Here is a 23,658-nt window from a genome sequence, read left to right on the forward strand (position 1 = left end):
AACTGTGTTTTTTTTTTTTTTTTTTTGCTCAATAACTAAATTCTACTATGTCACCCTCTTCAGACCCAGATTTGCTTGTGATGATAACTCTTACATCACCTATGCTCCTAAAAGTAAAGCAACTTCTGTGTCACTGTGAAAACTGAACTCAGTCCTTTAATCTCTGAAATTACGCTTAACACCCAATTCATCTTTGGTAGGCACATTCACTTTCACAATGAGGCAATAAAGCAACACTTGATAATGAATGTGCTGGGCCGGCCGCAGTAGCTCACACCTGTAATCCCAGCACTTTGGGAGGCTGAGGTGGGCTGATCTTGAGGTCAGGATTTCGAGACCAGCCTGACTAACATGGTGAAACCCTGTGTCTACTAAAAATGCAAAAAAAAAAAAAAAAAAAAAATTAGCCAGGTGTGGTGTCATGTGCCTGTAATCCCAGTTACTCAGGAGGCTGAGGCAGGGGAATTGCTTGAACCAGGGAAGTGAAGGTTGCATTGAGCCAAGATCATGCCACTGCACTTCAGCCTGGGTGATGGAGCGAGATTATGTCTCAAAAAAAAAAAAAAAAGAGAGATAATGAATGTGCTGGTACATTTGTTTTACTTTTAGTGTGATCTACACAAAAAAACCCTCATCATAGGTATTCAGGAAGTGTTGGGTTGTGGAGTCAGAAGATGAGGTTCTCTGACATGGACTCTCTTGTGACCTCTGGTAGAGTCATTTGACTTCTGGGCCATCTTCTCCCTTTAGAGACTGGAGCAGAAGGTGGCTCAGAGGCTGACCCCAGGATGGTGGAGGTGCTGAGCTAGATGCCAGTTTCAATCAGGACAGTTCCTCTGTTGAGTTTCCATTTAAGATTGTTTGTGTGGGGGCTCATGCCTGTAATCCTACTATTTTGGGAGGCCATGGTGGGCAGATCACTTGAGATCAGAAGTTCAAGACCAGCCTGACCAGCATGGTGAAACCCCATCTCTACTGAAAATACAAAAATTAGCTGGGCATGGTGACGCATGCCTGTAGTCCTAGCTACTCAGGAGGCTGAGGCAGGAAAATCCCTTGAACCCAGAAGGTGGAGGCTGCAGTGAGTAGAGATCATGCCCCTGCCTGGGAAACCCCAAGACTCTCATCTCAGAACCCCAGTGTACAACACAACACTATTTACATGTTTTTAAGTTGGGATTCTGAAGGTAAAAAAGGAAATGAGGAGCTATGGATTAAGATGGCCCAGGACCTGAAGTCCAAAGTTCAAGGCTTTGGTCCAGGCTTCATGAACCTGGCCTCAATTTCCTCATCTGAAAAGTGCCACTAATGCCTAGCTCTCTTGCCTCAGCCTCCTGAGTAGCTAGGATTACAGGTATGAGCCATCACTCCTAGCTAATTTTTTTTTTCATATTTTTAGTAAAGATGGGGTTTCACCATGTTGACCAGGTTGGTCTCAATCTCCTGACCTCATGATCTGCCCACCTTGGTCTCCTAAAGTGCTGAGATTACAGGTGTGAGCCACTGTGCCTGGCCTCTCTTCAGATTTTATAGAAATAAAAAGGTGATATATATATGTATATATGTATTCTATAAAATAGAATTTCTGCTGCCTCAGCCTTCCATGTAGCTGGGACTACTGTTGTGTGCTACCATACCTGGATAACATTTGAAATTGTTTTGTAGAGGTGGGGTCTCTGTTGCCCAGGCTGATTGGTCAGGTCTTCTGTCCCAAAGAAAGCTAGTGTTGCGTGAATGTCTCTTCCCTCTTTTTTGGGCTGCGAGAGGAGAAAGGACTCATGTCAGTATTATTTTTCTTTTTTTTGAGACGGAGTTTCACTTTTGTTGCACTATCTCAGCTCATGGCAACCTCTGCCTCCTGGGTTCAGGCATTTCCTCTGCCTCAGCCTTCCGAGTAGCTGAGATTACAGGCATGTGCCACCACACCTGGCTAATTTTGTATTTTTAGTAGAGATGGTGTTTCTCCATGTTGGTCAGGCTGGTCTCGAAATCCCGACCTCAGGTGATCTGCTTGCCTCTGCCTCCCAAAGTGCTGGGATTACAGGCGTGAGCCACTGTGCCTGGCCGGAAAATTTTATTTTACCTAAAAGTTCTGGGTTGTTGTGATGACTTAGGTACAGCACTATTTTGTTCTAAGATCATGCAAGAGAAATAACATACATGGGAAAGACTGGTCATTAAAGGAAATCATTGCAAGTATTAAGGCTATTTGCTGGGTTGGAAACTCTTCAGATAGACATGTGATTGAGGCTGGATTCAGGTGTTTTTTGTTTGTTTGTTTGTTTTAATTATTGAATGCCTTCTATAAACCAGGCACTGTTCTAGACACTAGATACAAAAATGAACAAAACACAAATTCTTACACTCCTGGGTTTACACTGCTTTCCCTAGTACATGCAGGTAGGATGGGTTTACGTTTTGAAATCAGTCATTTTGGTTGGGCCATTTTCTCTCTTCCTTTTTTTTTTCAGTCTGTTACCCAGGCTGGAGTGCAGTGGCATAATCATGGCTCACAAAAGCCTGGAACCCCTGGGCTCAAGCAGTCCTGCCATCTCAGCCTCCTGTGTAGCTGAGACTTGGTGTGTGCCACCATACCTGGCTAATTTTGTAGAGACAGGGTCTCGCTTTGTTGCCCAGGCTGGTTGGTTGGGTCTTCTGTCACAAGGACATGAGTTTGTTTTGTGTGAATGTCTTTCCTCTCTTTTTTGTTCAGAGAGAGCATTAAGGACAGGTGCCAATTTTCTTGTAACAAAGTAGCCTTTGAATGGCCTCCCTTTCAACAGCCCACTTACTGGTAGATGAATCATGCCCTAGGATTAACATTTTGGCCAATGGTTTTGCCATAGAGTATTTTGGATTTGGCCCTGTCTTATTCAGTCCGGAGTCATGACCAGAAGATTAGAGAATAAAATTCATTCATACCTTTCTTGGCTATTGGTTGTTAGATGCCAATAAGTATTTCAGCAAAGGTTCAGATCCCAGAAAAACATTCAAGACAGGATATAACAAATGTTATCTTTTTTACTCATGTATCTAGCAGGAGAAAAAGTTACTGTTGAAAAAATTAAGTGCATTTTAATACCTTTGGTCTGTGTACCCAGATTCTTTTTCTGTATTGTTTATAATAATGTAGTATGACTGTATCAGTTCTCAAGGACTAAAGTTATTAAAGTTTACAATTAACCTTTAAAATTTGTATTTCTGGTATATGATAATGTTAATTGGAAAAAAAAACACATACCAGAGGTATCTTGGTGTGGTGGGATTACTGGGTAACTTTTATTTTATTTTTTATGTCCTTTTCTAGTCGCAGCATACTAACAGCAATGACTACATTACCTATATTATCAGAAGAAACAAATAATTTATTTAAAGTCTTTATTCTGTGTGGCATGGGCATCAGATGGTATTAATAAACTTTCTTAGATTTTACTGTAAAGTGCAATTTCTTAATATTCACAGGGGAATAATAGATATTGTGTATAATTGAAGGAGCAGTAGACCAGGAGTCAGAAGACCTGTCTGTGGGTTTCCATTTTGCCTTTTTTTTTTTTTTTTCTTTTTGAGACAGAATCTCGCTCTGTTGTCCAGGCTGGAGTGCGTGATCTCAGCTCACTGCTACCTCCACCTCCCAGGCTCAAGCGATTCTCATGCCTCAGCCTCTTGAGTAGCTGGGATTACAGGTGCCTGCCATCACACACAGCTAATTTTTGTATTTTTTAGTAGAAGTGGGGTTTTACCACGTTGGCCAGGCTGGTCTCGAACTCCTGACCTCAGGTGTTCCACCCACCTCAGCCTTCCAAAGTGCTGGGATTACAGGTGTGAGCCACTGCACCCAGCCAATTACCTTATGATCTTAGGCAAATCCTTATTCTTTGGGACCAGTGCCTCCACTTATGAAATAAGCAAGTTGACAGGTGTCATGGTGCACACCTGTAATCCCACCTACTCAGGAGGCTGAGGCAAGAGGGTCACTTGAGTCCAGGAGTTAGAGGCTGCAGTGAGTTATAATTGTGCCTTTGAATAGTCACTGCACTCCATCCTGGGCAACCTAGGGAGACCCCATCTCAAAAAGCCTAAAACAAGAAGAAATGAATGAGTTGTGCTTGGGATTACATGAGGAACATCCTGGCTCTAAAATTAATGGTAATTTTTTTAAAGTATATATTTTACCGCTAAATTGATCTGTCACCCCTAAATTGACCTGATCTGATGGTCAAGAGTGTTGGCACAAAACGATCCAGATCATCTGAGAAAAATCCAAATGTTTGAGCTGAAAAAGTAGTTTTATTCTACTGTCAGCATCTTTTATTTGACAACTTATATTGGTTAAATTGACTTTGAAAATATATAGTACTTAAGTTCTCAATCTAAAGTAAAAATTTGAATATTTAGGCTTTCAAATTTGAGACAGTTTGCCGCAGTGAGCTAATACATGAGATTTATATTCCTGGGAAGCTACTGAATGTGCCAAGTTGCAGCATTACCAACCATCAGGACTTCCTCGCTGTTGTTTACCGTATGTGGTTTAATTCTGTGCATGATATTTCTCTGTTGATATTAATATAGGTCTCTCGGCTGCTGGGGGCATTCCACAACTCAAAACAGGTGACCAGAGGTTTTGCTGGTGGTGTGAGTATATAATTATGTCTTTTATTTTTTTCCTTTTAGAAGTTTCTCAAGAAAGATGCTCTAATATATTTATTATATAGCATTTTATCTCCATTCATTTAAAATTAGGGAAAATTGGCCATATTTATAATGTATGTTGAAATTAGTGGCTGACATGCACAAATCTATTAGTTCACTTGTACATTTGAAGGAATTCTCTTCCAGCTGGCTATGTAAGTTTGTCACATTCATATCTTGAAGGAGCCTTGTTAAAAATAGATAGTAAGTACCCTTGAGCCTGTTATTTTATTTCACAATCTCATTTTGGTGAGACTGTCTTTTTCAAAACTAGTACAAATTGAGAGAAAATTGTTGAGAAGCTTCAAAACCTGCTTTGCATTTTTATTTTATGAGCTTCCCTAAAACCAGTAGATTGAGTGCCTATTAGGAATGCCTCAAACATCGATAAGCCCTGTAGGCTTATGCTTTCCTCATATGGTCTTTGTAGACTATCACAGTAGTAGATCATCTATTGTTCATTAAATCTGCTGCTTTTAGAGTTCCCGGCATCAGAGTTCTGTGCTTTAAAAGCTGATACCACATTTTTGGAACATTCTAAGACTGTGGGTCAGTGACTTCCTATTTTTGTTTTTATTCCCTCCCCCTTTTTACAGAATCTGATATGAATTTCAAAATTCCTATACTCCCATATAACATCTATGCCATGAAAGATTTATAGGACTGTAGTACATTTTTTCCTCAACTTACTTTCTGTATTGTGGAAGAAAAGTAGCTTTTCCAGTGACTTGATGACATTTATTACTACATGTTGGGAGAACAGGAAGAAGTAGCCAAAGAGTTCTTTTGGCTCTGCTTATGCCAAAAATGCAGGCTGGGACTCGCACTTCAAGCTCAAGGATAGCCATGCTAGCATTTCAAACACGTCTAGATGCTAATGAGATAATCACTGCTCTCTGCTATTATTTAATTTTCAGGCTATTTATTTGAAAAAAATTCACCTGATGGAGGTTATTTTTGAAGAAATAAGAGGATATATTAATTTAAAAAAAAATTCTTCAACCCAGGAAAACTGGTATGAGCCTTAGCCCTGGCTAAGACCCAGGAGGGAGACTTGCTTGAAGACAGGAGTTCGAGGCTGCACTGAGCTGTGGTGACACTTGTGAGTAGCCACTGCACTCCTGCCTGGCAAAATAGCGAGTCCTCATCTCTAAAAAATAAAAACAGAAAATTAAAAAATTTTAAAAAATATATATTTTTTCAGTTGTATAGAAAAAAAATCAGAAATAATTAGTCAGTCAACCTATCTGGGGAGACCTGATTGGGAAGCAGAGAACCAACAAAAGTTAAATTAGTGATTTTTAAAAAATGCAATTCCAGCAACTGGAACTGAAAAAAAGCCAAGCCTCTAGAAGGGGTAAAGCCCCAAGATAATAAAATATATGGTTCCCAAATGGAAAAAGAGGTGCTGATCTTCTCCCCTTACGTATTTTTATTTCTGTGTTTGAAATGCTGACTTCATTTTGCCTAAAGCGTTAGAATAAATCATCGCTGTTAAATTATAAAAACAAGTGTAACTCAGGCTTTGCAGGTATGATCACGTATAAGCAGATCAACTTTGCCGAGCTTATGTAGATTGATTACTCTTAGATTTAAGCAGCCAGTTTTTTTGTGTGTATGTACACATTTACTTTTATTGTAACAAAGCAACTTGTACACTTCTAATGTTTAAAATTGAGCATCATCTTTCCTTTCCAGTGAAACAGAGAAAAATTTTTAAAAAGCAGGAACAAAATTGCAATAGAGAGTGTCAATTCCAAATAAGATCCTACAGGTTCTGCTGATTCTCCCAGTGAATGGCAGGGCTCAGTCGTCATTAGGATAGAATTTATTTTTAAAATGTCATATTAAACTGCAAGAATGTCTGTGAAATATCACAAACATGCCAAAGGAGAAGCCATGTTGTCACAATGCCCACTTAACCCACCCAAGCATTCCAGACCCACCCTTTGCCGATCTTCTATAATCCCATTTTTAAAAGTTTTTTTTTTCTTTTTTTAAACGAGAAAGTAGACAGATGCATGTTGGTAAATGCTGTCCATATTCACACAGAGACACAGTGTACTCTCTGAGCCCAATATAGAGAGAAAGGAGGAAAAAGGCTAGAATTCTATGCACTACTACACAGGAGCCTAGCACCCTCCAGCTTCCAGCAGGATGATGGGAACAGGTTTTTTTTTTTTTTCCCCACAGAGCTCAGTGATGTTGATTCCATCCATATAGTTTTGTTCAGACAGGAAGGGATAAAAATGAATTTTGAACAGAAAGGAGTACAGACTCTCTTCTCATTGTATTCAAGCTGCCAGTTTTATAGAGGAACTAAGAAAAAAATGGAAGCTCTCTCTTGATAGAAAGTCTGATTTCCCCTGAGTACCTAAATAGATCTCAGTAGTATTTTGGAAGTATGTCTGAAAGTGTTTTGCAAGACTGAAGAAGCTGCATGAGAAGCTTTCCAGGATCACAATTGAAAGGAAAGGAGAACACTTGCCTTCATGAGAAACCTTCTAAATTTTAGTTAGATAACATCGTTAATTTTTTTTTTTTTTTGCTTTCTTCAGTTTTAAAGGTTTTAATTAATTGGTCTCTTTGCAACTTGTCTGAAAAGAAATATCAATTAAGAAATCTTCGGGGCCGGGCGCAGTGGCTCAAGCCTGTAATCCCAGCACTTTGGGAGGCCGAGGCGGGTGGATCACGAGGTCAAGAGATCGAGACCATCCTGGTCAATATGGTGAAACCCCGTCTCTACTAAAAATACAAAAAATTAGCTGGGCATGGTGGCGCGTGCCTGTAATCCCAGCTACTCAGGAGGCTGAGGCAGGAGAGAATTGCCTGAACCCAGGAGGCAGAGGTTGCGGTGAGCCGAGATTGTGCCATTGTACTCCAGACTGGGTAACGAGTTAAACTCCGTCTCAAAAAAAAAAAAAAAAAAGAAATCTATTTGGTATTTTAATTTATTTTTGTTTTATGTAAAGACTATCATTTGGGTTCTTTTTAAAACCTGTGAGCTCAGTTAAAGAGTAGGGTTGCAGAGTCTCTCATCTGTTGATTCCTGCCTCCCCTCTGATGATCCTGGGGGAGGTATGTCTGTTTTCTTAACAGCATTAGAATCTTTCTGAGACATCTCATGAAGTGGATTTCTCTGTCAAAATTTTCTTTTTTAAGCCTTCAAAAATAAAAATTCTTACTGTCTTCTTTGATGATTTTTTATGTTCAGGTTCAGACAGTAACTTTAATTCCAGGAGATGGTATTGGCCCAGAAATTTCAGCTGCAGTTATGAAGATTTTTGATGCTGCCAAAGTAAGTGGGCTGAAAAAATATACTTTATGATGATTCACTGAAAAGTGTTCTTAGCCAGTCGGATTCTGTGAACTTTTAGGATGCATTGTACACATTTCTATGAAATTGTGTAAGGTCTGTTGTTAATCTCCACAGATTGTCAGTTTAACAGCGTGTGTCTCAGTGTTTGCTACTGCCATTCTTTCTTTCTTTCTTCTTGTTGTTGTGGTTGTCGTTTTAAATTTAGAGTCAAGGTCTCGCTCTGTTCCCCAGGCTGATCTTGAACTCCGGGGTTCAAGTGATCCTCCCACCTTTACCTCCCAAAGTGCTGGGATTATAGGTGTGAGCTACCATACCTGGCTGGCTGCTCCTGTTGTTGACAGTTTAAACTCCTGCATGGGCATCAGTTATATGTAAAGTAATCAAAGTAGTACTATAATGTTTGTGGATTTTTTTTTTTTGAGATGGAGTTTCACTGTTACCCAGACTAGAGTGCAATGGCACGATCTCGGCTCACCTCAACCTCCACCTTCTGGGTTCAAGCAATTCTCCTGCCTCAGCCTCCCGAGTAGCTGGGACTACAGGCGTGCACCACCATGCCCAGCTAATTTTTGTATTTTCAGTAGAGATGGGGTTTTACCTTGTTGACCAGGATGATCTCGATCTCTTGACCTCGTGATCCACCCGCCTAGGTCTCCCAAAGTGCTGGGATTATAGGCATGAGCCACCACACCCAGCTGTATGTTTGTGGATCTTTAAGTCCTGTTTGGGTGTAAGATCTTTTAAGCCCTGCCAAATCACCTACTGTTTTGCAAAAAAAAAAAAAAAAAAAAAAGGTTGAATTAGTATTTCAAAAATCTATATAGGCACTTTTGAAATAATCTCTTTAAAATAAAATTTTTGATGTGTTCTCATCAAGAATGGAGTGTTATTACTTCTAACAGCCCAGCCTTCAATACAGGTAATTTTAAAATTCTGTAGGCAGACTCGGAAAAAAAAAAAAAAATATATATATATATATATATATATATATATATATATAAATATGTCTTTAAAAATTTATTTTAAAATTTTATTTAAAAATATGTTTTAACATATATAATATTTATGTATACATATCCACATATTTTTTTTTTAGATGGAGTTTCGCTCTTGTTGTCCAGGCTAGAGTGCAGTGGCGTGATCTTGGCTTACTGCAACCCCCACCTCCTGAGTTCAAGTGAATCTCGTCTCAGCCTCCTGAGTAGCTGGGATTACAAGTGCATGCCACCATGCCCAGCTAGTTTTTGTATATTTAGTAGGGACAGGGTTTCATCATATTGGTCAGGCTGGTCTTGAACTCCTGACCTCAGGTGATCTGCCCACCTTGGCCTCCCAAAGTGCTGGGATTACAGGCGTGAGCCACCACGCCTGGCCAATCCAGTGGTTTTTAGTACATTCACAGAGTTATGCAGCCATCACAACAATCTAGTTTTGGACCATTTTCCTCACCCAGAAAGAAACCCCAAACCCTATGCAGTCACTCGCCATTTTGTCTCCCTCCCTACCCCCTCCGCTTTTTCCTCCCCAGCCCTAGGCAAGTAAGCACTCATCTACTTCCTGTATCTATAGGTTTACCTATTTGGGGCATTTCATATAAATAGAATCTTACAATATATGGTCTTTTATGATTGGCTTCTTTCATTTAGCATGATACTTTCAGGTTTCATCCATGCATCAGTACTATATGATGTTTCTGTGAACCATATTCCTCTGCTCCTTATGATATTCTAATTATAGCCACTGTTAAGAGCCCTTGTGAAAAAAAATAAGTGGGCAGGTGTTGGCTGGGAGTGGTGACCAGGCACGGGTAATGTGGAGAATCCCTCTGGGCCTGCTAGAGAATGACATCTCTTCTTGCATGCCAGGAACTTTCTGGACCATTACTGTTTTTAGCAGTCACACTCAAAATTGAAAAAGGGCTGGGTGCGGTAGCTCACGCCTGTAATCCCAACAATTTGGGATGCCAAGGCAGACGGATCACTTGAGGTCAGTAGTTCAATACCAGCCTGGCTAACATGGTGAGACCCTGTCTCTACTAAAAGAAATATATATATACAGAAAAATTAGCCAGGTGTGGTGGTGCGCGCCTATAATCCCAGCTACTTGGGAGGCTGAGGCAAGAGAATCACTTGAACCTGTGGGTAGAGGTTGCAGTGAGTCAAGATCGTGTCACAGCACTACAGCCTGGGCAACAGAGCGGGACTCCATCTCAGAAACAGAGTTGAAAAAGTTCATTCAGCATTGCTGAATTGTGTGAAGGTCAGTCTCCTTTAAGTCTCTCCAGCTCACTGTGCTCTGTGATATGCCATCTAGGCACCTATTCAGTGGGAGGAGCGGAACGTCACTGCCATTCAAGGACCTGGAGGAAAGTGGATGATCCCTCCAGAGGCCAAAGAGTCCATGGATAAGAACAAGATGGGCTTGAAAGGTAGCACTGAAGTGGAGATGGGGATTTTTATGGATTTCTGCTACAGGTGTTACTTAGTTTGAAAATTTATGCATTTAAGCTAAATAAGGCGTAACCATCTGTGAAAGTAAAGCCATTCTTTTATGAAGTAACTATCATAGTAAGATGCTTTATTCATTTGGACATTTTTCCCCCCAGTAAAAACATTAAAGTATTACTGGACAATACCAAATGACAGTATCTCTATCTTCAACTATATGTATCTTTTGCTTACTTTTTACATTTTTATATTTATTTATTTTAATTATTTTTTTGCTCTGTCACCCAGGCTGGAGTGCAGTGGTATGATCACAGCACACTGCAGCCTTAACCTCCCAAGCTCAAGCAGTCCTCTTACCTCAGCCTCCCAAGTAGCTGGGAGTGCCACCATGCCCAGCTAATTTTTTTTTTTAAGTTTTTTGTAGAGATGGGATCTTACTATGTTTCTCAGGCTGATCTGGAATTCCCAAGCTCAAGCAATCCTTCTGCATCTGCCTCCCAAAGTGTTGGGATTACAGGCCTGAGCCACTGTGCCTGGCCTACATTTTTATCATTATTTTAATTAACACATGTTTAAGGCCATGATTCAAAAATACTAGCATGTGACAGATTTAAATTCAGCATAGGCTTTATTTTTATATTTTTTGTGAGTCTCGCTGTATAGCCCAGACTGGAGTACAGTGGTGTGATCTTGGCTCACTGCAACCTCCATCTCCTGGGTTCAAGCAATTTTCCCACCTCAGCCTCCCAAGTAGCTGGGATTTTAGGCACGCGCCACAACGCCCAGCTGATTTTTGTATTTAGCAGAGACGGGGTTTTGCCATGTTGGCCAGACTGGTCTCAAACTCCTGACCTCAAGTGATCACCTGCCTTGGCCTCCCAAAGTGCTGGGATTACAGGGCCTGAGCCACCATGCCCAGCAAGCATAGGCTTTAAAAACCACAGATAGAACCAATGTTGAATCTCATCTCTGCTACTTACTTGCTTGGGCAAATTTTTTATTCTTAGTTTCTTTTTTCTTCATTTTTAAATGACAGTAACAGAGTTGCTATTGTACAGGGTGATGGTAAGGATTAGATCATGTCAAGCACATGATCAGTGCTTGGTCCTCAGGAAGTGCTTAAGATAAGAAGTGCAGTTAATGTTCCAGAGAGCTCCCATGAGGAAATCTTCTTCCTTCATTTGAATCTCAGGTAGAGGGTGAATTAGAGACAGAACACATTTCACAAGGTAGCCCAGGTAGGTTAGTAGGTCACACGTGAGACCAGAGTGTCTTCTTTTGTCATCTGGGTTTTCTTCTGTATGACAGGCCCTTTGAAGACCCCAATAGCAGCCGGTCACCCATCTATGAATTTACTGCTGCGCAAAACGTTTGACCTTTATGCAAATGTCCGACCATGTGTCTCTATCGAAGGCTATAAAACCCCTTACACCGATGTAAATATTGTGACCATTCGAGAGAACACAGAAGGAGAATACAGTGGAATTGAGCATGTGGTATGTTCACTCCAGATTCCTTTTTATTCCTGTTTGGACTGCTTTCTGTGCATCTGGGACCCCAGAGACAGATCTGCTTTTTCTCCGTGAGGAGTTGTGGGTGTTTGTCTTGGTGCTGGGTGTCTGGTCGACAGTACTCAAACAGATGCCAGGAGGAATAAGGCATGGTGGTTCAGGTCACAAGCCTGGGAGTATGCCCTCTGAATTTTGAATCCCCCACTTCACAGGTCTCTCTTCCTTAGGTGACTGTCTCTGCATCTCAGTTTTCTTCATCTGTGCAATGGGGCTCATAATACCTCATAGGGCTGGGGTTAACATGATTCCCACTGATACTGCGTGTGATTAGTCATGCTAGCTGACACCGTGCAGGCATGCCACAAACGTTACTGTCTACGCCCCACACGCGCTGTCTCCCACCACGTTGCTGTCACACTCTTTCCAGCAAGGCAGGACTTCCTCTCTTGCAGATTGTTGATGGAGTCGTGCAGAGTATCAAGCTCATCACTGAGGGAGCGAGTAAGCGCATTGCTGAGTTTGCGTTTGAGTACGCCCGAAACAACCACCGGAGCAATGTCACAGCGGTGCACAAAGCCAACATCATGTGAGCTCCTTGTGGGGGCTTTGCTGTGGGGAGAGCAGTGACAGGGCTTCCCTTTCTTCTCTTCAGCTTGCTCCTTGATTCCTAATATCTTTGAAAAGGAACCTTGTAGCAATGTGAAGGTCTGGCATCTTTCTTCTGCTGGAGACGTCTCTTTTTTTTTTTGAGACAGTCTTGCTTTGTCACCAGGCGCCAGGCTGGAGTGCAGTGGCACAATATTGGCTCACTGCAACCTCTGCCTCCCGGGTTCAAGCAATTCTGCCTCAGCCTCCCAAGTAGCTGGGACTACAGGCACATAGCACCACGCCCAGCTAATTTTTATATTTTTAGTAGAGACGGGGTTTCACCATGTTGGCCAGGATGGTCTCGATCTCTTGACCTCGTGATCTGCCTGCTTCGGCCTCCCAAAGAGCTGGGATTACAGGCGTGAGCCACTGCGCCCAGCCTTCTCTTCTTTTTTTGAGATGGAGTCTTGTTCTGTTGCCCAGGCTGGAGCGCAGTGGCGTGATCTTGGCTCTCTGCAACCTCTGCCTCCTGGGTTCAAGTGATTCTCCTGCCTCAGCTTCCTGAGTAGCTGGGACTACAGGCACATGCCACCATGCCTGGCTAATTTTTGTATTTTTGGTAGAGACAGGGTTTCACTATGTTGGCCAGGCTGGTCTTGAACTTCTGACCTTAGGTGATCTGCCCGCCTCGGCCTCCCAAAGTGCTGGAATTACAGGTAGGAGCTGCTGCACCCATTCCAGAGTCTCCTGTTTTCCTGTGCGAATGATAAGAGCAAATGAGGAGGGATGGGGATTCAGGTCCTGGAAGCTCAAGGAGGGACTGAGGGTTATCAGAAAAGGAAGCTGGAGCCTCTGGGTCCCCAGATGCTGTGGACATCTGGCCACATAGCAGAGGCTACGTAGCATATATTTTAGAAGCAGAATAGTAGGAGTGTCTCTGAAGTGGCCACAAACTCAGAGGCTTAAAGTAGTGCTAACAATACCTGATGTGTTACTCTGGCAATTTAAATTTTCATCCAGAGGCTGTTAGACTCCTTCTCTGAATGTATTAACAGTTTTCCTAACCTAAGAAAAGCATTGAACATGCAAAATAGTAAAACCATTTAAATTATGTTAACAATTTAAAGTGATTTTAATAATATTAGTGGATATTTCTTCATTCTTGTTAGATAACGCTATAAAAATATAGCCTTCTCTATTATGATCAAGCTATTTTACATCTCTACCCTTTTGTACTTCCAGAAGGATCCTAAAACATTTGCAGCTTGTATTTTATTAACTACCTAAGAAATGATTTTATTGTAATTGAGATCAGGTAGCTTGGCTTCTGGAACTTGAATTTCTCAAACTTACTTTACTTCTTTGATTTGATTATTTTCTTTCTGTAAGACTTTTTTTTTCAGTAGTTTTTATTTGATTAAATACAGGCGGATGTCAGATGGGCTTTTTCTCCAAAAATGCAGGGAGGTTGCAGAAAACTGTAAAGATATTAAATTTAATGAGATGTACCTGGATACAGTATGTTTGAATGTAAGTATATATTCACACTTACCTGCTACTTTTTATGGTGAATAGTGTGTGTGTGTGGTGGGGGGGGTTGCAGATTTTGATTACTAAATGCACAAATGTATTTCTTGTAGATGGTACAAGATCCTTCCCAATTTGATGTTCTTGTTATGCCAAATTTGTATGGAGACATCCTTAGGTGAGTGTGACCACAACCTTTTTATTTTAGCCTATTATTTACTTATAGACATCCTAAAATAATTATGGCTTAACATTTTCAATTGAGTATTATAAAATAGGGTATTTGTTATAGCACATGAGTTGAATTCTAACAATTCAGGTTGTGGTATGAATGATTACATGTCGTTCCTTCATTTTTTTGCCAAATCATCACTGGGTTCTTTCTCCCAATTGTTAACCTGACTCTTCCCAGTTTTCAAATGTTTGATTGATTGATTGATTGATTTCAAGGTTTTGTTATGTATAGCTAGGTAGGTGGGTGGTCATTTTTACTATTTTTTGGTAACTTTTGACATAATTTCAGACTTGCAGAAAAGTGGTAAGGATGGTACAAAGAATTATCTTGTACTCAGCACCCAGATTCCAGATTCCCCAGATGCCAGTACTTTATAAAATTTACTTTATTACTCCTTCCCATTTTCCTTCCCTTTCTCCTTCCTCCCTTCCTCTTCCTCTTCCTCCTCTCCTCCTTTGTCTGTGTTGGAAATAAAATCTCAAGAGATGCAAAGGAAACAAGCACTCAAACAAAGGATTTCTCAGCAAGGCAAATTTACTTCTGCAGAAGGGTGCTGCTCGCAGGTCTGGTCACCACGAAAGCATACAGAACAAAGGAGAGTAGGGGTTTTTATTCCTAATGCTGCTTCTGCCTCTGTGTCTTTCCCCATTGGCTGGACTGTACAATCTAAACTAGTCCCGATTGGCTAAACATTTAAACTTTCCTAGATAAGGTAAACATGTGATGTGGGAGAAAGGGAGGGGAGGAATTGGTTGCCTACAAGGGACTAGAAAGCTAGCCTATTCCCACATAAGCAAAGGAATGTGGACTGTGCTGTGGCATGCCTAGGCATATTTAGATGGGTTGGGGAGGGGTTCTTGGAATTGAAGAATAAAGAATGGGGGAACTGGGTACTCTGAAGGGGAACCTAACTATATCTAACATCTGTGCCTCTCTGTCTCTCTGTCACAGTCACGCACATAGAGACATAAGTTGTTGGCCAAATGGTGATTTTCTAAGCCCATCATATTTTCTATATTTATGACTTGGCACTCTACTAGAAGAATGCTTTTCTTGTTTATCTGTCAGTATGGACATGGTTTTCTTTTTTCCTGCTCTTTTCTTTTCTTTTTTTCTGAGATAGAGTCTTGCTCTGTCTTCCAGGCTGGAGTACAGTGGCACTCCAGCATGTGCAGAGTACAGTGGCTCACTGCAGCCTCCACCTCCTGGGTTTGAGTGATTCTCCTGCCTCAGCCTCTTGAGTAGTTGGGATTATTACAGGTGTACACCACCATAACTGGCTAATTTTTCTATTTTTAGTAGAGATGGGGTTTTGCCATGTTGGCCTGGCTAGTCTCCAACTTCTGACTTCAAGTGATCTGCCCAGCTTGGCCTCCCGAAGTGCTGGGATTATAGGCGTGAGCCACTGCGCCCAGCCATGGACATGGTTTTCTCTTTTATTCAGTGATACATCCATCATTATAATCACATATGTTGATGCCTAGGTTGTCCCAAGTTGGCTGGCAGGGGTCCCTTCACCATGTCTCCTATGTCCTTTTGGCACTGTCCTTTCCTTTCATTCTTTGAGCCTTGCCTTGCTTTCTGGCACACTAGGATGCTCTAGGCTCATCTGTATTTTATAAACCTTAGCCCTGGAAATAGCCATTTATTTGAAGAATGCTAGTTCCTTTGAGTGGAGAACCATAATGAAAAACTAAAATCTGGCTGCTAGGTGAGATGTTGTAGTTTTTAAAACATCCTTTGAAATACTTTTCTTCTCCTAGTGACCTGTGTGCAGGATTAATTGGAGGTCTTGGTGTGACACCAAGTGGCAACATTGGAGCCAATGGGGTTGCAATTTTTGAGTCGGTAAGGATCCTCACACCTGAAGCAGAACTCAGGTCAGAATGGTGTGTGAACTCTGGAGGAGTTGTCTGTATAAGTATGCTTTAACTCCACTTTTTCAGATTTTCAAAACAAATTATGCTTTTTCTTTTCTTGAGATGGAGTCTTGCTCTATCCCCCAGACTGAAGTGCAGTAGCATGATCTTGGCTCACTGCAACCTCTTCCTCCCAAGTTCAAGTGATTCTCCAGTCTAAGCTTCTCAAGTAGCTGGAATTACAGGCATGTGCCACCACATCTGGCTAATTTTTGTATTTTTAGTAGAGATGGGGTTTCACCATGTTGGCCAGGCTGTTCTCTAACTCCTGATCTCAGGTGATCTATCCTCCTTGGCCTCCCAAAGTGCTGACATTACAGGTATGAACCACTGCTCCCAGCCTGTTTTTTTTTTTGTTTGTTGTTTTTTTAAACATACACACACACACACACACACACACACATGCTTGGTTTATCTCGTGTGTGTCTGTGTGTGTGTGTGTATGTGCTTGGTTTATCTCTTCATTTCCCTCTGATATTTATTATGTATCCTTCCTTCCTTAAAATATTTTACCAAAAATTGACTGAAAAAGATTGTTACTTCATATTTTTATACTTAAAAAATTACTTTAGCTTTTTATTTCTCCAAGGCTTTATTTCTTTTCTTTTTTTTTTTTTTCTTGAGTTGAGGCCTTGTTTTGTCACCCAGGCTGGAGTACACTGGTATGATCATAGCTCACTGCTGGCTTGAGCTGCTGGGCTTACGCAGTCCTCCTCTCTCAGCCTCCCAAGTAGCTGGCACTGTAGTCATGCGTCATTAGGCCTGGCTAATTGTTAATTTTTTCGTAGAGATGGAGTCTCACTATGTTGCCAAGGCTGGTCCTGAACTTCTGGCTTCAAGTGATCCTCCTGCCTTAGCCTATCAAAGTGTTGAGATTATAAGTGTGAGCTACCACACCCAATCCAGAGTTTATTTCTTCAGTCCGTGTCAGTCAGATGAATTGCCCACAGTAGCTTTCAGTGTGCATTTTCTATTGCTGAGGAAAGATAGTTAAGACTCCAGCTGCCCCAGAAGAGGCCCGTTAGCTCTTCATCTCCCCGATGATACTACTTTTCCCGACGTGTAGGTTCATGGGACGGCTCCAGACATTGCTGGCAAGGACATGGCGAATCCCACAGCCCTCCTGCTCAGTGCCGTGATGATGCTGCGCCACATGGGACTTTTTGACCACGCTGCGAGAATTGAGGCCGCATGTTTTGCTACAATTAAGGACGGAAAGGTAACAGGAATCTCGACATACCTGTGCTGGGTAAAATGCATTGCTTCCCTGTGCTTTATCTGAGTGAAAAGGACAGAGACAGATAATAGTTGTCAAACAGGCCCAAGTATTTGATGTTGAACAAGAATTTTTTAACATGGGTCCCATATCAAATGGGGTATGTGTGCACATGTGTGCATTTTCTGAGGTGAGGCTCTAGATATTTCATCTAAAAAAGGTTAAGAAGCACTGATGTAGCAACATCAGTGTACAGTGGAAAGGGCAGTGGTTTGGGAGCCAACCTCAGGTACAGGCCCAGTTATCCTATTGTTAGCTGTGTAACTTTGGCCAAGTTCATTGATGTTTTTTTCTTGAGACAGAGTCTTGTTCTGTCACCCAGGGTGGAGTGCAGTGTTGCTCACTGCAACCTGCACTTCCTGAGTTCAAGAGATAATCCTGCCTCAGACTCCTAGTAGCTTGGATTACTGGCGTGTGCCACCATATACAACTAATTTTTGTATTTTTAGTAGAGATGGGGTTTCACCATGTTGGCCAAGCTGGGTTCGAATTAACTCCTGACCTTAAGTGATTCTCTCGTCCCAGCCTTCCAAAGTTCTGGGATTACAAGCATGAGCCACTGCACGCAGCCAAGTTCATTGATTTTTATAGACAACATTTTCCTCTTCACAACAAACGTCTATTGAATGTCCATTATAAGATGTGAAGAATAACATGATGAATAGGGTAAGATGCTAAGCCTCAAGGAGCTGGGAATCTAGTGGCAGATATAGATGCAGATGTGCCTCTAATACAGTAGTCTTATATGTTACTCTATATGCATCTATAATACAAAAGTAATACAGAAGTTTTATAGGCTTGATCTGGCCAAGATGGCACGGTAGGAGCAAATCAGGATTGCAGCTCTCAGTGAAGACGCAGAGGGTGAGTTCAATCTGCATTTCCAGATGGATCATTGTTGCCCACAGAATGGGGAAATTCCCAGGTGTAGGAGAGACACGGGATGCCAGCGCAGCTGTTAAGGCTTGTTTGGCCGCTTTGGCCGGCGCCACAGTGCAGCGGCACTCCGCACAGAACTCACTCGTCTGGATGCCCTGTTAAACCAGCAATCTGGGATGTGGGAGGGCAGATTAGCATATCCATCTGATTAAACGGGACTTGGACAGTGAGCCAGACCAGGAGATTACCGGGAAGAGACATTTGAGCCGGCGCGGTGGGTTGCTGCATGGGAAATCACACAGATCCCGGTGCCATATCAGCAGCTGACTGAAACACCTGGGAGAGAGTCAACCGTTCTACTTAAAAAAAAAAAAATAAATAAATAAATAAAAAGAGGGCTCTGAGGCAGGGAGCCAGGTGATCAGGCTCGGCGGGTCCCACCCCCACAGGGACAAACAAAATGGCAATTCGAAACACTTGGGGTTGAGAGTTTCACTGCGGGCACAGCTGAACCCAGGATGGTGCAGCTCCGGATGGTGCAGCTCGGTGGGGGAGGGGCGTCCGCCATTACCGAGGCATACTGCCCCTACTGAGGTACACTCCCATTGCTGACGCAGCCTGCTGTTGCCGAGGCAACCCGCCATAACAGAGAGACTCCATCAACAAGGCGGAGCCCACAGCAGCAGGGTGGCGCCTCGACAGGCAAATAGTGACTAGACTGCCTCCTAGCTGGGCAGGAAGGTGCAACAGATACTCAGAAAGAAAGCCTTAACTCCCCGAGACAGAGCATCTGAGGAAAAAAAGGGGTTTTATGAGTTCTGCTGCAGCAGACTTAAATGTACTGGCCTAACCGCCCTGAATGATCAACGGAGCTCATAGCTCAGCACTTGAGGTCCTATAAAGTACAGACTGCTTCCTCAGACAGCTCCCTGACCCCTGTATATCCAAGAGTCACCTCAAAAAGGACTAATCAGACTGACATTTGGCGGGCATCATTCTGGGACAAATATAGCAGAAGAAGAAACTGGTAGCACCCCTCACTGTTCCGCAGCCCAGGTGTACCCCAGACAAGCAGGGCCTAGAGTGGACCTCAGCAGTCCTACAGCAGAGGGCCTAGACTGTTAGAAGGAAAACTAAGTAACAGAAATACTTCATCATCAACAATCTGGGCGCCCACTCAGAGACACAATCGAAAAGTCAGCAACTACTCAGACGACAGGTAGATAAACCCACAAAAATGGGAAGAAACCAGCGCAAAAAGGAGGAAAACACCCAAAACCAAAACACCTCGCCTCCTACAAAGGACCAACACTCCTCACCAGCAAGTGAACAAAACTGGACGGAGAATGAGTGTGATGAAATGACGGAATCAGACTTCAGAAGGTGGGTAATGAGAAACTTTCGTGAGCTAAAAGAACTTGTTCTAAATCAATGCAAAGAAACTAAGAACCTTGAAAAAAGATTTGAAAAAAGATTCGAGGAAATGATAACAAGAATGGACAACTTAGAGAGGAATATGAATGAATTGAAGGAGCTGAAAAACACAACACGAGAACTTCGTGAAGCATGCACAAGTTTCAACAGCCGAATTGACCAAGCAGAAGAAAGAATATCAGAAGTGGACGATCAACTCAATGAAATAAAATGAGAAACCAAGATTAGAGAAAAAAGTGCAAAAAGGAATGAACAGTCTCCAAGAAATCTAAGACTATGTGTAGAGACCAAACCTACGTTTGATAGGTGTACCAGAATGTGACGAAGAGAATGAATCCAAGCTGGAAAATACTCTTCAGGATATTATTCAGGAAAATTTCCCCAACCTAGCAAGGCAGGCCAATAGTCAAGTCCAGGAAATACAGCGAACACCATAAAGATATTCCGCAAGAAGAGCAACCCCAAGGCACATAATCGTCAGATTCACCAGGGTTAAAATGAAGGAGAAAATACTAAGGGCAGCCAGAGAGAAAGGTCGGGTCACCCACAAAGGGAAGCCCATCAGACTCACAGTAGGTCTCGGCAGAAACGCTACAAGTCAGAAGAGAGTGGGGGCCAATATTCAACATCCTTAAAGAAAAGAACTTTCAACCCAGAATTTCATATCCAGCCAAACTGAGCTTCATAAGTGAAGGAAAAATAAAATCCTTTGCAAACAAGCAAGTACTCAGAGATTTTGTCACCACCAGGCCTGCTTTACAAGAGCACCTGAAAGAGGCGCTACACATAGAAAGGAACAACCAGTACCAGCCATTCCAAAAACACCAAATGCTAAAGAGCATCCACAAAATGAAGAATCTGCATAAACGAACGGGCAAAACAGCCAGCTAGCATGAAAATGGCAGTATCAAATTCACACATAACAATATTAACCCTAAATGTAAATGGACTAAATTCACCAATCAAAAGACACAGACTGGCAAATTGGATAAAAAACCAAAACCCATTGGTGTGCTGTATCCAGGAAACCCATCTCACAGGCAAGTATACACAAAGGCTCAAAATAAAGGGATGGAGGAAGATTTACCAAGCAAATGGACAGCAAAAAAAAGCAGGAGTTGCAATTCTCATCTCTGATAAAATAGACTTTAAAGCAACAAAGATCAAAAGAGACAAAGTAAGTCATTACATAATGGTAAAAGGATTGATACAATAAGAAGAGCTAACGATCCTAAATATATATGGACCCAATACAGGAGCACCCAGATATATAAGGCAAGTTCTTAACGACTTACAAAAAGACTTAGACTCCCACACAGTAATAGTGGGAGACTTTAACACTCCACTGTCAGTATTAGACAGATCAACCAGACAGACAATTAACAAGGATATCCAGGGCTTGAACTCAGACCTGGAACAAGCAAACCTGATAGACATTTACAGAACTCTCCACCCCAAATCCACAGAATATACATTCTTCTCAGCACCACATCACACCTGCTCTAAAATTGACCACATAATTGGAAGTACAGCACTGCTCAGCAAATGCAAAACAACTGAAATCATAACAAACAGTCTCAGACCATAATGCAATCAAACTAGAACAGAATTCAGAAACGAACTCAGAATCGCACAGCTTCATGGAAACTGAACAACTGGCTCTTGAATGTTGACTGGGTAAACAATGAAATGAAGGCGGAAACAAAGGCTCTTCGAAACCAACGAGAACGAAGACACAACATTCCAGAATCTCTGGGACACATTTAAAGCAGTCTCCAGAGGAAAATATATAGCAATAAGTGCCCATATGAGAAGAGTGGAGAGATCCAAAATTGACACCCTATCATCAAAATAGAAAGAGCTAGAGGAGCAAGATAAAAAAAAACTCAAAACCTAGCAGAAGACAAGAAATAACTAAGATCAGAGCTGAACTGAAGGAGATAGAGACACGAAAAACCCTTCAAAAAATCAATGAATCCAAGAGCTGGTTTTTTGAAAAGATCAACAAAATAGACACACCACTAGCCAGACTGATAAAAAAGAAAAGAGAGAACAACCAAATAGATGCAATAATAAATGATAAAGGGGAAATCACCACAGATTCCACAGAAATTCAAACCATCATTAGAGAATATTACAAACAACTCTATACACATAAACTAGTAAACCTGGAAGAAATGGATGAATTCCTGGACACCTGTGTCCTCCCAAGCCTAAACCAGGAGGAAGCCAAAACTATGAATAGACCAATAACAAGGTCTGAAGTTGAGGCAGCAATTAAGAGCCTACCACTCAAAAAAAGCCCAGGTCCAGGTGGGTTCACAGCTGAATTCTACCAGACACACAAAGAGGAGCTGGTACCATTCCTTCTGAAACTATTCCAAATAATCCAAAAAGAGGGAATCCTTCCCAAATCATTTTATGAGACCAACATCATCCTGATACCAAAACCCGGCAGAGACTCAACAAGAAAAGAAAACTTCAGGCCAGTATCCATGATGAATATAGATGCAAAAATCTTCAATAAAATACTGACCGATTGCAACAGCACATCAAAAAACTTATCCATCATGATCAAGTAGGATTCATCTTGGGGATGCAAGGCTGCTTCAACATATGCAAGTCTATAAACGTAATTCACCATATAAACAGAACCAAAAACAAAAACCACATGATTATCTCAATTGACGCAGAGAAGGCCTTTGACAAAAATCAACAGCCCTTTATGCTAAAAACTCTCAATAAACTCGGTATTGACGGAACATATCTCAAAGTAATAAAAGCTATTTACGACAAACCAACAGCCAATATCATACTGAATGGGCAAAAACTGGAAGCATTCCCTTCTCTCACCACTCCTATTCAATATAGTGCTGCAAGTTCTAGCCAGAGCAATCAGGCAAGAAAAAGAAATAACGGGCATTCAAATAGGAAAGGTGGAAGCCAAATTGTCTCTATTTGCAGACGACATGATAGTATACCTTGAAGACCCCATCGTCTCAGCCCAAAAACTCCTGAAACTGATAAGCAACTTCAGCAAAGTCTCAGGATATGAAATCAATGTGCAAAAATCACAAGCATTCCTCTACACCAATAATAGACTTAAAGAAAGCCAAATCAAGGACAAACTGCTATTCACAATTGCTACAAAAGGAATAAAATACCTAGGAGTACAACTCACAAGGAACGTAAGGGACCTCTTCGAGGAAAACTACAAACCACTGCTCAACAGAATAAGAGAGGACACAAACAGATGGAGAAACATTCCATGTTCATGGTTAGGAAGAATCAATATCGTGAAAATGGCTATACTGCCCAAAGTAATTTGCAGAATCAGTGCTATCCCCATCAAGCTACCAATGACCTTCTTCAAAGAACTGGAAAAAACCACCATGAACTTCATATGGAACCAAAAGAGAGCCCGCATAGCCAAGTCAATTCTAAGCAAAAAGAACACAGCGGGAGGCATCACACTACCGGACTTCAAACTATACTACAAGGCTACAGTAATCAAAACAGCATGGTACTGGTACCAAAACAGAGATATAGACCAATGGAACAGAACAGAGGCATCGGAGGCAACACAACCATACAATCTTTGATAAACCTGACAAAAATAAGCAATGGGGAAAGGATTCCCTGTTTAATAAATGGTGTTGGGAATACTGGCTAGCCACGTGCAGAAAGCAGAAACTGGACCCCTTCCTGACACCTTACACTAAAATTAACTCCTGATGGATTAAAGACTTAAACATAAGACCTGGGACCATAAAAACCCTAGAAGAAAATCTAGACAAAACCATTCAGGACATAGGAGTAGGCAAGGACTTCATG

The 23,658-nt window shown here is 41.7% G+C and overlaps 1 protein-coding gene across 1 annotated transcript in view; it reads left to right on the forward strand.

Annotated features, from left to right (window-relative positions):
* IDH3A (isocitrate dehydrogenase (NAD(+)) 3 catalytic subunit alpha) overlaps window positions 1-23,658 on the forward strand; it is a 29,832-nt gene that overhangs the window by 1,692 nt on the left and 4,482 nt on the right. The window contains exons 2-10 of the mRNA XM_002759838.6: window positions 4,570-4,632; window positions 7,904-7,987; window positions 10,322-10,436; window positions 11,764-11,951; window positions 12,419-12,552; window positions 13,982-14,084; window positions 14,195-14,259; window positions 16,080-16,164; window positions 17,302-17,454. Coding sequence (XP_002759884.2) covers window positions 4,570-4,632; window positions 7,904-7,987; window positions 10,322-10,436; window positions 11,764-11,951; window positions 12,419-12,552; window positions 13,982-14,084; window positions 14,195-14,259; window positions 16,080-16,164; window positions 17,302-17,454 — 990 coding nt within the window. The remainder of the gene's footprint in view (window positions 1-4,569; window positions 4,633-7,903; window positions 7,988-10,321; window positions 10,437-11,763; window positions 11,952-12,418; window positions 12,553-13,981; window positions 14,085-14,194; window positions 14,260-16,079; window positions 16,165-17,301; window positions 17,455-23,658) is intronic.

Source organism: Callithrix jacchus, chromosome 8, assembly GCF_049354715.1.
Source record: "Callithrix jacchus isolate 240 chromosome 8, calJac240_pri, whole genome shotgun sequence".
NCBI classification, from domain to species: Eukaryota; Metazoa; Chordata; class Mammalia; order Primates; family Cebidae; genus Callithrix; species Callithrix jacchus.